General features: G+C 35.2%; 1 protein-coding gene across 2 annotated transcripts in view; it reads left to right on the forward strand.

Annotated features, from left to right (window-relative positions):
* The window catches only part of SLC36A1 (solute carrier family 36 member 1), a 79,529-nt gene that overhangs the window by 42,652 nt on the left and 20,755 nt on the right, over positions 1–16,122 (forward strand). For both annotated transcript variants that reach the window (XM_031953558.1, XM_003756741.4), the window contains exon 10: positions 1,205–1,374. In XM_031953558.1, the coding sequence (XP_031809418.1) occupies positions 1,205–1,374 (170 nt within the window). The remainder of the gene's footprint in view (positions 1–1,204; positions 1,375–16,122) is intronic.

The raw sequence follows: 16,122 nt of genomic DNA on the forward strand, positions 1-16,122 counted from the left end.
GGCATAATTCCAGATTGCTCTCCAGAATGGTTGGATTCATTCACACCAACAATGTATCAGTGTCCCAGTTTTCCCGCATCCCCTCCAACAATCGTCATTATTTTTTCCTGTCATCTTAGCCAGTCTGACAGGTGTGTAGTGGTATCTCAGAGTTGTCTTAATTTGCATATCTCTGATTAATAATGATTTGGAACACTCTTTCATATGAGTGGTAATGATTTCAATTTCATCATCTGAAAATTGTCTGTTCATATCCTTTGACCATTTATCAATTGGAGAATGGCTTGGTTTCTTATAAATTAGAGTCAGTTCTCTATATATTTTGGAAATGAGGCCTTTATCAGAACCTTTAACTGTGAAGATGTTTTCCCAGTTTGTTGCTTCCCTTCTAATCTTGTTTACATTAGTTTTGTTTGTACAGAAGCTTTTTAATTTGATGTAATCAAAATTTTCTATTTTGTGATCAATAATGGTCTCTAGTTCGTCTTTAGTCACAAATTTCTTCCTCTTCCACAAGTCTGAGAGATAAACTATACTATGTTCCTCCAATTTGTTTATAATCTCGTTCTTTATGTCTAAATCATGGACCCATTTTGATCTTATCTTGGTATACGGTGTTAAGTGTGGGTCTATGCCTAATTTCTGCCATACTAATTTCCAGTTATCCCAGCAGTTTTTGTCAAATAATGAATTCTTATCCCAAAAGTTAGGATCTTTGAGTTTGTCAAACACTATATTGCTATAGTTGACTATTCTGTCTTGTGAACCTAACCTGTTCCACTGATCAACTAATCTATTTCTTAGCCAATACCAAATCTCTCCCTCTATTCTCAATGGTTCATCATATTAATTCTGAACTTAATGCAGATACCAGATCAACTTAATCCACTTTGTAGCTCAAAACTCCTAAGTTCAAGAGATCCTCCAACTCAGTGCCTCAGGTAGCAGGTATCATAAATGGCAGCACTAAGCCCTGCTCAGCAGATATTTCTAAGGAATTCACAGTTAGGTTCTTAATATCATAGATTAAAAACTGTAAGGAACATTAGAAATCATTTAGTCCAACTCCCTCATTCTATAAATGAAGGCATTTATGTCTAAAAGAGGTTAAATAATTTCTCCAAGGTCACAAACTTAATAATTGGCAAAACTACATTGAAGAAACTTCCCAAAATAACAGAATAAATTTGCTTTTTTTCTGTAGGTTGTATCAGTCTGTCAAGCTGCTTTATTCCATTGGGATTTTTTTCACCTATGCCCTGCAGTTCTACGTCCCTGCAGAAATCATCATTCCTTTTTTCGTCTCTCGGGTGACAGAGCGTTGGGCGTTGATGGTAGAATTATCTGTCCGCATAGCCATGGTCTGTCTAACATGTGAGTAGATGGCGCAGTAACTTTTGTTTTCCTTTTTTGGTCCCCAAAGGCTATCAGCTACTAAGTAGATTGGGAGATAAAGTGAGAAGTGAGTTTCCATATCAAGAGTTCCCTACACAAAGGAAATTACAGATCAGTATCGAAAACACTAAAATAAATAAAATGTTTTAAAATTTAGTGTCTGGAATTGCATCCCAGAATCTGCTTAAGGAAGGAGCTCTGGACCTTTCATTTCTAATATCAGACATAGTCCTAAAACTTATGTGATCACATGCTATATGAATAGAAGTCTGCTGCCCAGAAAAGGTGGTTCTAGTACTGTGTATCTCTTTCTTAATCACAATCCCACTGTTTTGTTTTGTTTTTCTATAAGCTTTTATTTTCTCTTCTCACAACAACCACCAAAAAAAAATCCCCTTTTAACAAACACATATAGTCAAATTCCTCATTGGCCACATTCAAAAAGGTCTTTCTCCTTGGGGGAATTAGTCCCCTTCCCTCTACCAAGAGAAGGGACAATGTGTTTCCTCCAGAATGAACACTGAGGATGCTAATCATATTTCTAAAAGCTTTCAAAGTTTTTCATTTATACAGCACACATCATTCTTCTGGTTCTGCTCCCTTCACTCTGCAGTATTCAGTTCTGGACATTAAATATATATATATATATATATATATATCTTCTATTTTAGGGAGTCTGACTTATGATTATGGGGAATTCAATTCAGATTAGCAATTCTACTGTAACTCATAGTCTTAGAGAACTGTTTGGAGTCACTGAGAGCACTGCATGAATACATATAATTCTTGATTCTTAAGTCTGGCCCTGTAGCACTATGTCTCACCCACTTCTCCGTCCTCCCTGCCCCTCTCTCACCTCCTTACTCTCAAACTTTTTGTTGCAGCAAAAAAAGCAGTTTTGTAACAGAATCATTTGACAGCACATGCAACATCCAATTCCTATCATCTTGGGCTTTCCCAAGAGAAGGGAAATGTGTTTTACTATCTGTTTTCAGGACCAAAATCAGTTAGTGACAATTCAGGGTTAGGTATCTTTTAGTATTGTTTTTAATCACATGATTGTAGCTATTTTGTACATCCACCTGATTCTGCTGGTTTTACTCTATTGTTTGAAGCAAGTTTTCTAAGTTTCTCTGTTTTCCTCATATTCATCAGGTCTTCTGATACGATAGTGTCCCATTACAATCATATGTCTTAATTCATTCAACCCAATCAGTGGGCACCCACTTTGGTTCCATTCTTTTGTTACAACAAAAGTGCGACTATGAGTATTTGGGTCTTGGACCAACTTGGTTTATAGCTAGACAGTATGTTATAGGAAAGACATTGATAAAGTAGATACAAGGAAAGGACTAAGATAAGGAGAGAACTCAGCATCATGTCTTATGAGGACCAAGTGAAGAAACAGGAAATGTAACTGGTATGGAAATGTAAACTATGATCTACATTGGCATAAGGAGTACCCCAGGGATAAAATCATAGATACTTATGCTATTAAAGTGAGTATATTCCCAGGGGATGTTCTAATGATTTCATTAGGGAAGGCTGCTACCTGGACAGCCCTGGAGGGCCATTTGTAACTATAATTCCCTACATATACCTTGTATCTGTTCCTTTTTCTAATGAAGGTATTTTTTCCTTCTATTAAGCTGAAATCTGCCTTTCTGTAGTGCCTTTTGCACTCCTTGTGCCCTCTAAGGCAAGGTAAAACAAAGTTAAGCCCTCTTTCATAGAGCAATTCTTCCTTCCAATCTAAGACAGTTACATTTTTTCTTTCCAGTCTAATAATCTCCATTTCTTTCAAATTAAGCCTCTTATGGGATTTTTTTCTAGTCCCCTCTCCAACATGCTCATCCTTTTCTAGACATAGTCTAGCTTGTCAGTGCTCTTCTAAAATGTGACACAACCTTCCAAACAGGGTGTGGCTAGGGCACAGGGCAGGAGGCCTTCTTATGAACATTGATTCTATTACTATAGCCTGAGACATCATTAACTTTTTTGACCACTATTTTACATTGTTGACTCAATTGGATCTTTTATTCCCACTAAAATGTCCACTATTTTTTTTTCACGTAAACTGCTGTCCCAATATACTTTCTTTGATACTTTGGATAATATATAGGATCCAGGATTTCATTCCTATGGGTATTCCATCCAGTAATAAAGAGTGTAACCTATCTATGAATTTAAGTAAAGCATAACACTTAAATGATCTCTGTTAAATTCTCCATTGGTCCATCTAGTATGCTACAGAACAGGCAGGGATTCCTCTATATCACTTGACATTTCCAAGAGATTGACTGTCAGGTAATGAATTATTTCACCATGGCAACCCAGAAAACTAGCCATCTATTCAACAGCCTTTTCTGTGCAAGGTCTTATGTTAAGTGTACAGAGATAAATATGAAATAGTTCCTGATCTCAAGGAGCTTTTAGTCTACCACAGGAAACATGAGAACCTAAATAAGTTAATATAGATAGATACAAAAAGTAATTCTCAGGGGAAGAACACCAATAGTTTGGGTAGAGGAAAGATCAGGAAAGGTCATTTATTAGGAAGTGGCCTTTGAGCTGAGCTTCAAGGAGGTTAAGGATCCTTTGAAATGGATCTACAGAGGGAATGTGTGGCAGTCTCCTGAAAAGACAGGTCTAATGAAAGACTGTCTTGTGTGGGTAGTGCAAGTGGACCAGTTTGGCTAGAAGGCAGAGTCAGAGGAAATAATGTGAAATCAGTCCATAAGATTGTAAGTGGCTTTAAGTGCCAAATGGAGAGGGGCATGTTGTGTTCTAGAGGCAGTAGGAAGTCACCAGAGCTTCTTGAACATATTCGAGAAATAAATTATATTATATATATATATCATATCATATATATATATATTAGGTATATAATTTGTGCTTTTAGGTATATTATTTTAGTAATGGTATATAGGAAATTTGGGAGAGAAATGGATAGCCTTGTCCATTTTTATTTCTTTTTATATACATGTATAGTCATTAAATATATTTCCACATTAGTCATGTAAAAGAAGAATCAGAGCAAAAAGAGAAAAACCAAAAGAAAGAAACAAGGAAAAAAAAAAGGAAAAATAATGTTTCAATCTGCATTCAGACTCCATAGTTTTGTTTTGTTTTGTTTTTGTTTTTCCCCTGAATGTGGATAGCATTTTCCATCACGAGGCTTTTGGAATTGTCTTCAGTCATTTTATCGGATAGCCATGTCTAGAATTGAAAAATGCCGGTGTTAGCAAAAATTTTCTCCTAAAATACCAAAATAAATTATGTATGTATAAAAAAATCCTTTACATGTGGAAGTTAGAGTATAAAAATAGTCTCACTTTCTTTTTTTTTTTTTTCCCCTTTGGCTATCATATTTCCTCAGGACCCATAGATTAGCCTTTATGAACTCTCTCAATACATTTCAGGCCCCAAAGTTTTCCATCACTTAATTATTTTGGGAAACCTTGTAATAGTAGTTTTAGGTACTCTGAATCTTTACTGTGACTCTGCCAGTGACCTATTCACTTTTAATTTCTGTGTAGTGTAGCACAGAAACTGTTTTGTGTCTTAATTGCAATATGGGTGCATATGTTTCTTCTATGTGTAGATTGCTTCATAGTGGCATTTTGTATATCAAATCCAAATATTTAAATGACTGGAATTTTGGCCTGGAAGAGCCAGCCACAAGGGCAACTTAGGAAAAAAAACGAGAATTCTTAGAAAATTTTAGGTTTTTTTCTAGGGATTCTTCTACTTGATGAAAAAAGACTGACCGGCTGGAAGATTTTGAGTAAAAGAAATACCACTTCCCCTCGCTTCCCCAGCCTTTGGTAGAATATACATATAGAACTAGACTTGTCCCTGGAGTCTTTAGGCTTCACTGATTCTTCAGTCTGCCATGTATCCTGTCTCCTACTAGGTTACTTTGCTTTTTTATACCCCCTCCCACAAAGTCTGTTGCCTACATTTGTGACTGCTTGTACAAGCCTAAAATTTTTTGGTTTCTCTTTCATATTCTCTTCCATAGCATGATATTCAGAACTATTGGCTGTCTTTGATCATCAAATCCATTACTTTCTTTTCCTGTGATCTTTGTGATTATACTATACAAAGTCCACTTTTCTACAAAGAACAACAGGAAAACACATTTTTTTCCCTACAAAATATTTGTCTGCTTCTCTTTGAGTGTTCTGCCTTTTATTTGAGTACTTTTATCCGGGACTTGAAAGAGTAGCTAAAACTGCAAGATGAAGCTAGAGCAAATGTGTTTATCTTGTTTCAAGATTGTTTTCCACACCAGTGCTGAACAAAGTGCTTTGCATACAGTAACTTCTAATAGTTCATAGAATAATAAAGCTAGAGGGGTCCATATAATACAGAATATCAGAGAAGAAAGAATCATTAGAGCAAAGTCAGAGTTAGAGGTCATCTTAGAACCTGAAACATAGAATGTCTGCAATAGAAAGAACTGTAGAAAAATAGCACATGTGGTTTAGAACTAGAAGAGATTTTAGAACTAATCATCTTGTCTTAAGGTGTCAGATGCAGCCACAACATACCCAAGTGTGATTTGAGCCAGATGAAAATGTAATGGCTTTTGTTAATGACTTAACAAAATAAATAAATAAAAATGCAACAAAAATATAAGTTGAATTAATTTCTAGGTTTTTAAGTCAATATGCCCCATAGTGATTCTTCTGTATAGTTTAGTGGCTCTTCTATATCTAGCTTGACATCATTGATCTAGCACATCTTAACTCCCATTTTTAGAGAGGAGAAACTGAGGAGGTCACACAGCTGGTACCAAAGCCTCAAATTAGAACCTAGTTTTCTTGATTCCTAGTCTCATTCCTGGTTTATTTTTATACTTTTGTTTTATTTTGTTCTTTTTTTTAATTCTTTATCTCTTTTTTAAAAATTCACATTTCAGATATTCATTTTCTTTTTCCTTCTATCTCCCCTACCAACTGGAAGAAAGGAAAAAAGGGGGGAAAAAGAGAAAGAAAGAATCCTTATGCCATATAAGCATAGTCAAGCAAAATAAATTCCTATGTTGGCCACATCCAAAAGTACATTTTTTTCTCTAATCTAGCTATCTCTATCATGAGGTGGGCAGCATTCTTCTTTATCAGTCCTAGGAGCAGCTCAGTGGTATCATGGATAGGGCACTGGGTCTGCAGTTAGTAAGACCCTAAGTTCAAATCTGGCCTCAGACACTTACTAATTGTGCGACCCTGGGTAAATGACTTAGTCTATATTTGTCTCAATGCAAACAAACAAAAAAAAAAGTGAAAATGTTATGCTTCAATCCACATTCAGTTATCATAGTTCTCTCACTGAATGTGAATGGTATTTTCCATCCCAAGTCTATTGAAATTGCCTTGAATCACCACATTGTTGAAAAGGGGCAAAGTCTATCACGGTTGATCATCATATAATTTTTGTGTTACTGTGTTCTCCTGGTTCTGCTCTCTTCACTCAATAACAGTTCATGTAAGTCTTTCCAGGCTTTTCTGAAATCATCCTGCTGATCATTTCTTAGAGAACAACAATATTCTATTAGACCATTTATCAATGGTCTTGTAAATTTATCTATCTATCTATTTGTTTTGCTGGGACGATTGGGGTTAAGTGACTTGCCTAGAGGCACACAGCTAGGAAGTTTTTAAGTGCTCTATCCACTGCACCAACAAGCTGTTCCAGTCTTGTAAATGTAAATTAATTCTTTCTTTATTTTAGAAATAAGATTTTTTTATCAGAAAAAATTTCTTGCAAAGATTTTTTCCCCCAGTTAACTTCTAACACTTCTTTTCTAATCTTAGCTGTATTGTGTTTGTAAAATAATTTTTTAATTGTATATAACTGAATTGTCTATCCTGTCTTTGGTGATTCTCTGTTTCTTGTTTGGTCATGAACTCTTCCCCTATCCATTGATTTAGAAAGTGATTTCTTTCTTTCTTTCTTTCTTTCTTTCTTCTCTAATTTGTCTATAATATGACCTTTTCTATCTAGGCCATATATCTACTTTAAAGTAGAGTTTATGAACCCAAGAACAATCATCATACATATTTGAGAGAATAAAATGTACTTAAGTTTTACATTGACATTTTAAAGGCTAGAATTTTTAATAAAAATTGTTACTTGTCATTTCTGGGAGAATTTGCCTCCTAATCAAAAATTAACATGATTACAACTGATTTTTTCATTTAGGATTCTATTCTGTTATGTTCAAGCATGGCTATGGATGATGGTCAGGGCTAGCATTTGGCTGGGACCAGTTTGAGGTGGGATAAAGTAACTGTTTGGGAGACCTTTCCCTAGTTTCTGTTTACATCTAAAAGAATTAAGCTGACTTAAGCAGATAGTATATACACACATACATACTCACACTTATTTCAAAGATCCCAGATTGACCCCTACTCTAGGAGATGTGTATATTTATCAGTGTGTTTTCCTTTCACTGACAAAAATTGCAACCCTTCTACACCTTATGTTAAGAAGCTTTTGCTTTTAACTTACGCTGACTGAAAAAATTCCTCATCTGGTAGAACACTGTCATTATGAGCTTCTCTAGACTTAGTCTGTTATCTTTGTATCATATTTCTGGCCTTCCTAGCTTTGGAAGGGTTTATCAAAGCTTGTAGTTCATTTTTGTCACTTTTTTAAAGTCCAGAGGTACTTTCACACCACCATCTGAAGAGTGTTATATTCCAGAAGACAGAATAATTCAGTATTCACACTCAAATAGATGTGATCTCATTGATTCAAGAGTTCTGTCAGCAATGCAAATGAAAATCTATCCATTCCTGTCCATCCTATGCAGTCCTCATCCATGTATTCCCATAAGTTCGATACACAGAGCCTACCCAATGTGTTGGATGCCTCCCTTGCTTTCTCCTAACATTTCAGATTACTAGTGGACACTCTAGCTGTCCATCTGCTGTTATTTTTTATTCTTGCCATGTGACCATCCTATTATTTCTTCCTGTCATTCAATTTCTTGTTGGCATTTTTATTCCTGTTCTTATTTGGAATTCCTCATTGGTTATATGCTGCAGCTTGCTCACACTCACAATGCACCACTCCATCATTTCCTGTTTGATACTAATTTTTATTCTTTAGACACAGTAATGTTGCATATCTCACTGGTAGGATGTTTCAGTTAAAAAGATGAGCCTCTGATTTCATAGGAAAGGTATTGTAGCCTGCTTTCTTTCCTGTTCACCTCATTGTCCATCTGTGCTGTCTCTCTCAGATATATATTCTGAAGGAAAGTTCTATAGAGAATCTATCCAAATTAATGTTAAAATCTGAATGATAAACATTCACCATCTACGTGGTCTTTCTTTGGAGGATGAAGAAATAAAACTTTTTTGATGTTTACATTTATATTCAAAGAGGCCCAGTAAGTACTGGGGCTTGAGGCAATTAGTGTAATGTCTTATATAAAAAGGAATCTCTCTTCAATCTGAACTCTTGCTTGTGTCTCTTCCTTCACAGTAGTATATATATTTGGTTCCTATACATCTCCCTATTTTATTCGTCATCTGATATTTATTGTCAGAGGGTTGTTCAATCAGGCCATTTTTATTGTTTTTTTCACCAACTATTTTTTTTTCTTGTTTGGTGATGAACTCTTCCCCTATCCATTGATTTAGAAAGTGATTTCTTTCTTTGTTTCTTTCACCAACAAAATTATTTTTATTTATGAGTGGATGACACCTTGTAAAAGAATCTATTAGAAAATATTTTGTCCTGCTGAATCAAATACTTTATTAATCAAGAAGTAAGGGCTATAATGGAATCTTATATTCCCTACATCTTTCTATATCCTTTTCTTACAATTATGAAGTCATAAATAAGTGACCTGTTGCGGAATATCATTTACAAAAATCTGCCTGTCCCTGATAATATTTTTATTAAAACTATCCTCACGTATAAGTGACTCATAATGGTTTCGTATAAATTGGATTAGGTATAGGTTGACAGCTATTGATGTTCTCTGAGACATTTTTTTTTCAGTATTAAGAAGGTCCAGAATTTTATATGCCTTGTCTATGAGTCTGTCAATGCCCTCACTGCTCTGTTGAGAAACAGAACAACATAAATGATAAAGCACAAATTTTTCTAGTTTTAGACATAGTCAAAAGAAAAAAAGAAGAAGGACAGTTAGGTAGTTCAGGGGATAGCACCAGATCTGGAGTTAGGAAGACTAACCTTTGTGAGTTCAAATCTAGTCGCCAACACTTACTATAATCCTGGACAAATGACTTAACCCTGTTCCTTGTCTGTAATCTGAGTTCTCCAACTGTAAAATGAGCTGAAGAAGGAAATAGCAAACCACTCCAGTATCTCTGCCAAGAAAAAAACCACATGGGTGACAGAGAGTCCCATGACTGAAAAAATGACTGAACAAACAAAAAAGGTCTTTCTATACCAATGGCTCCAAATAACAATATACGTTAAGAAAATCAAATTATTTAAATGTCTAATGTTCTTTCCTTTCTTGATAATTGTCTGTTCTTACATATAGCTTTCTCTTCATGAATACATAACATCTCTTTCTTATTCCTGGCTTCTTAATTAGTTCCCCTTTGGAGGAGTTACAGTTTACCCTATTTTACTTTAGAAATCAAAAGGTCTAATTTTAGTGACTTAACCCAAAGGAAAAGCATTTTGTAACATTGTGAAGTCCCTTGGTTAATTCTTTGGGCTAATTAAAGTTGTTAAATACTCTGCATTTAGTTACAAAACTAACTGCTACAAATTTTTTTGGTTAAAATAAAGTAGTAAATTGTTGCTTTTCTCTCCTTCCTTGTGTTTTGAATTTTCCCAGTTCATTTTTTTCTTGAGTCATCCTTTCCTTTTTTATCTTTCATCTTTGGCAGGAGTCATGTTGTACAAGATCTGTAGTGTTACCCATCTCTTATAAAAGGAGAAGAGGAAAAAAAGACTAATACCAGCCCAGCAAGATTTAGATTTCTAACTGTGTTTTTTTTTTCCTTTTAAATCACTTTGTGAACTATTTAAATTTGGGATGAAAAAAGCATTTGTAAATTAGTTAGAATTTATGCTGATTTTATATATGAACCTCAAAACCATAGAGGAGAAAGCATGCTTCTTAATTTCCTTTTAAAGTTTGAATCTCTAAGAAAAATTAGTTTTAGTAAGTGTTCTAAACTATCATGGAATCATAGTGTCAAAGTTGTAAAGTTATAAAGGACCTTCGAGCATAAAATGTTAAACCTGAAAAGGATCTTAGTGACAGTTTAGCCCAGTCTTTTCATGTTACAGGCCTGCTTAAACTGTCAGTCCCAAGATCATACAGACAATTGTGGCAGACCTAACAACAACAACAATAATAATAATAGCAAAAATTTATATAATGCTTACTCAGTGCCAGATACTGTGCTAAGTGCTTTATAATTATTATTTCATTTGAACGAAATACAACAACTCTGGGAGCAGGTACAATTATTATCCCCATTTTACATATGAGAAAACTGAGTCAAACAGGTTGGTGACTTTCCCAAGGTCACACAGCTAGTATCTGAGGTTGGATTTGAACTCGGATCTTATTGACTCTAAACGCAGCTCGTTATCTACTCTGTGATCAAAGTGCCATGTAATTCCACATAAGCTCTGTGAAGGCAGGCATTTTGTTATTTATGTCTTTGTATTCTCAGCATGCCTTGCTAGGTCATGTCTTATATTAATAAATGTTTGTTGAGATTAAATGAATAGTATCCCCACTTTCTAGGGTTATTTTCATAAACAAGTCCATTTCTATTAGGGAACACAAAAGTGGCTTACCACAATGCAGTAAAGATAGTTTTAAATTTGGAGTCACAAGACCTAGATTTAAATTATAGTTCTGCTACTTAATATCCATATAATGTGAGACACAAAAATTTTATGGGCCAAAGTTTGCTCAGCTGTAAAATAAAGGACCTGGACTAGTTGACTTCTAAGGTTTCTTCCAACTCTTAAACTAAAGACTCGACAAAGCCTTAAAATAACGCTCACAATGAAGTGACTATCCATTAAGTTAATGGAAGAGAAAGTAACAATAGAGAGGAAATGAGAAGTACTGCTGTTGTAGTAGAAATGAAAGTATTCAGTTCATCCATAAATTCACTCTATTTTTGTCTTCTCTAATAATTAACTTTAGTTGTGAAAAAAGTAAAAGGAAATTCTACCTAGGATCCCTTTAGTTCTATAAAGCAAAATAGATTGGAGTATACTCTTTTCAGATTATTTCAGAGAGCAGACCATTTTGGAAATGAGTTAGGAAACTCACCAGAAAGTGTCTGTCACTGATTCTATCTGGAATTGTCTTTAACAGATAAAAGTATAAGATTTAGAACCAGACATGATTCTGACACCTTCATTTTATGGCAAAGAAACTAAGATCCAAAGACCCTGATTGAACTGCCCAAGGTGTCATAGTAGCAGAAGGAGAAACTGGACTTGGGATCTCTGCCTCCAAATCTAATGCTCTTTCCCCTGCATCATATGATGTTTCTCATTACAAAAAAGTAGTTGTCTGTGATGGAGTTGGCTCTTTCAACAGTGAGATGATTCAAGGCAATTCTAATAGAAGTGATGGAAAGAGCCATCTGCATTCAGAGAGAGAATTATAGAGATTGAATGTGGATCAAAGCATAGTATTTTTACCATTTTTGTTGTTGTTGCTTATCTACTTTTTTTTCTTTTTCATTTTTTTCCCTTTTGATATGATTTTTCTTGTGTAGCACAACAAATGTGAAAATATATTTAAAAGAATTGTACATGTTTAACCTATTTTAGATTGCTTCCTGTTTAGGAAAGAAGGGAGAGGAAAGGGAGGGAGAATAATTTGGAACATAAGGTCTTGCAAAAGTGAATATTGAAAAATATATTTGCTGTATTTATTTGGAAAAATAAAAAGCTATTAAAAAAAAGAAAAGCAAAAAGCAAAAAAAAAAAAAAAAAAAGTAGTAAACTCACAACCTCACTGTTAGGTAGGAATTGGATAACTTGGAGAAGCTTAGGCACTATACTGAGCAAAGGACTTTCCCAAGGCCAGAATGGGTAATAGGTTTGAAACTAAAATCTGATTTCCTGGCCAGCACCTTTTTGAGAGATAATGTCATACCATCAGCTGATAAAACTGGTTTTGTGGATCTTGAGTTATTTCTTCTTTTCATTCTTCTCTGGATCCAACTTTGGAGCCTGGGTGTTATATGAGATGGAAAATGCATTGGAAACGTAAGACTCTAGTCTCAGCTCTACTGTTAACCACTTTGTTCTTTCTAAAGCTTTCCCCTGGTTTCTCAAAACCTTTTAAATATATTAACACATTTCCATTTAGTTCCTGAAAAGGAGACTGATATCTCTTTGTCTATTTAATAGATAAAGGAATTTGCCCAATGGTACAGATGTGTCCATAGCAGATCTTAGGCTTCATATAAATTTCTTCATTCCTTTTTAATTCTTTAATTTAAATTTAATTTTAAAATTCACAACCTTGAAGTTTACTGTAAATCTTTTCTGAAAGCATTCATGGTAAAAAAAAAAAAAGCCATTTGCTCAATTCCTTGACTCTCTGGAAGTTTATTTGTTTTGCTCCATCTCCAACATTTTCCATGTTCTGAATAGGGTATAGGAGCCAGACAATCTAGGGATGATCTGCTGGAAATAGTATTTAGAGACTCCTTCCAGCCCACCTATTCTGTGTTCCAAAATCCCTTTTGACTCTGACATTCTATGTCAGAGGTATCCCTCTGAGGATGGTGAAAGAGGGGAGAAAGCAAGTCAAATCAGTGCATTTTCATTATTTTAATGATCCATTGCATTTATATCCCATATTACATCTGCATAATATTTTACAAATGTCATCACAGTTGATTTTCCCAACAGCCCAGTGACATGGAAGTGCAAATACTCTTATCCACATTTTACAAAAGGGGAATTTAGGAGAGTGACTTCCTTAGTTTCACACAACTTGTCATTTTGGAGCTGGGATTCAAACTGATTTCTTATAACATGAAATCCAGTGTTCTTTCTTCTGTACTGAGCTGCTATGTAAGAAATTATTCCTTTCCTGTACATAGTATTTATCAGTTAGAAAGGAAAAGGTTAGGATTTATCCAGCATGTTAGCTTAATTTGGAGTCAGGAAATTGGACTGGAAAAAAAACGAATAGGGCTATGCCCTCAAAGACATCAGAGAAAGAGAAATAGGAAAAGATCAAAGAGATCAAAAAAAGAGAAATAGTTTTGGTAGCTCTTTTTGTGCTGGCAAAGGATTTGAAACTGAGCAGTACCCAGTCATTGTGCACTAGTTGAATGATTTATGGTATATGAATGTGATGGAATATGATTGTGCTGTCATACATGATATAAAGGGATGGTTTCAGATTTATCTGAAATAGTGCAGAGTGAACCAAGCAGAACAAAGAGAAAAATTAATATAATAACAACAATATTGGAAGAGACAAACAACTTTAAGAGACTTAGGAACCCTATTCAATGATAGTGACCATCCCCAATTCTAGAGGACTCATGATTAAACATGCTAGCAATTCCAGATGCAAAAATGTACTTGAAAAAAAATTTAAGACATGGCCAGTGCATGAATTTGTTTTAATAATAATAATAGTATATATGTGTGTGTGCATGTGTATATGTCATATATTATAGGCCAGGCATTGTGCTAAACACCTTGCAGATTTATATGGTTTGATCCTCATCACAACCCTGGCAGCTAGATGCTATTATTATTCACATTTTCAAAGTTGAAGAAACTTAGATAAATAGTTAAGGTAAATAGAGGTAAAGTGACTTATCTAACGTCTCACATCTAATTAGTGTATGAGTTTGGTCTTCAGGTCTTCCTGATTCCCTGACCACCACTGCACGATCTAGCTGCCACCAAGCTTTTTTTGACCATATATGTTTTAACTGTAGTTTTGTTTTTCTTGCTTTCTCAGTACACGGGCAAGAAGGATAGTGGGGTGGGGAAAAAAGAAGTTAGAGAAGGTTCGTGAAAATAAAATAAAATTTATTTTTTGCTAAAAAGAATCTACATGGGCCTGAGATGATCAGAGATAGGAGGTCTTCCTTATATATCCACAACACAGACATTGTCACTATTCCCTTTTTATCATTAATAGCAATTACTTTCATATTTTGTTTAGTGTTAGGCTTGATATGGAAAAAAATCTAAATACAAGATTGCTCAAGGAGAAATCAGTTTTAGCTTCCTCAGATGAGCTCAGCTAATTCTCAGATGCAATTCGGCAATAAACAGTGAGGTTATTATGGTCTGGGAATGCAATTATCTCTGATCTTCCATTAGAAGTGCCTTCTTTCCCTGCAGATTACTTGCCCATTGGGGTGCATAGAAATTTTTTGTGAAATGAAGCTTGTAGCCTCTTCCTCCTGGAAGAAGATTGTGTTTTCTCTCTCTTTGTTAAGGCAAGTAGTAATGCTATGGAAATTGTTTCCAATGGCATGAAAATGAAAAATTAGGGGAAAAATCATCAAAGTGCTTTTTCTTTTATCTTCTTCCTTGTGTTTTGGGGATAAGAGAATTTCAGAGCTGAAAAAGATGTTAGACACTTAAGGTTCAGATCTAGATCTGAGAGCATATTGCTTCTTTCCAGGCTCATCTCCTTCTAGTTGATGCTTCTCCTAGTGTTGCTAGTAGTTAGTGCCTTTATCTCCAAATTACTTTGTATATATCTTGTATTAACTTATCTGTGTACATGTTATTTCCCTCCATTGGAATGTAAGTTCCTCGAGGGTAAAGACTTTTATTTTTGTATTGTTATCTCCAATGTCTAGTATTGTGCCTATTGTTGTTTAGTCATTTGCAACTTTTCATGATCCCATCTTGGCAAAGATATGGGGTGATTTAGCTCATTTTACAAATGAGGATGCCGAGGCAAACAGTATTAAGTCACATAGCCACTGAGGCCAGATTTGCACTTGGGGAGATGACCTCCTGAAAGTAGCCCTAGTACTCCATGCACTGCTCTGCCCAGTTGGCTCATCTCCAGTCGACCTGATCTGCATCTGGCTACTGGCTCCAGAGGTCTTTGGAGGGGAAAGTGTGGCAAGTGATCTTGCACAGCCCTTCCTCACTTAAATCTAATTCACTTACCTGTAATGGCATCACCTCTCCTATGCCACAGTCCTCTTTGAGAAGGAAGCACAAACAGCAACAGACAACAACCTTTAGCTGCCCTCAGAACATAATAAATGCTCAATAAATATTTGTTGAACTTAATTGAATACAATATATTAGTGCTAGAAGGAATCCAGGAGATCTCATCTGCCTACCATTTTATAAAAGAGAAAATAAGATTCAGAAAGATTACAGAAAGAATTAATGGGACTACAACACAGTCCTGACTGCAGCATCCTTCTCACTGTACCACAGTAAGTGGGAAGTGTATCCCTTAAGTGCTTTCTGTATACCAGAATGCTACCTCTGGCAATGAAAACAGAGAAGGGAGTGTATTAGAAGTGAGTCTGCCTTTCAGTGATGAATATGAAAGAAACCTTGGACTTATTTTAGGAGATTGAGGGGTTTTTTGAGTCAAATCCTATCACATATTAGCTGTGTGAATTCAGGCAGAACCCTAACCCTCACCAAACCTTAGCTCCTTCTATTAGTTGAAGTCAGACCCTTCCCTACCTCCCTCTCAGGTTTGATTTGAAATAATACATGAAAAAACTTTTT

Source organism: Sarcophilus harrisii, chromosome 2, assembly GCF_902635505.1.
Source record: "Sarcophilus harrisii chromosome 2, mSarHar1.11, whole genome shotgun sequence".
Classification (NCBI taxonomy): Eukaryota; Metazoa; Chordata; class Mammalia; order Dasyuromorphia; family Dasyuridae; genus Sarcophilus; species Sarcophilus harrisii.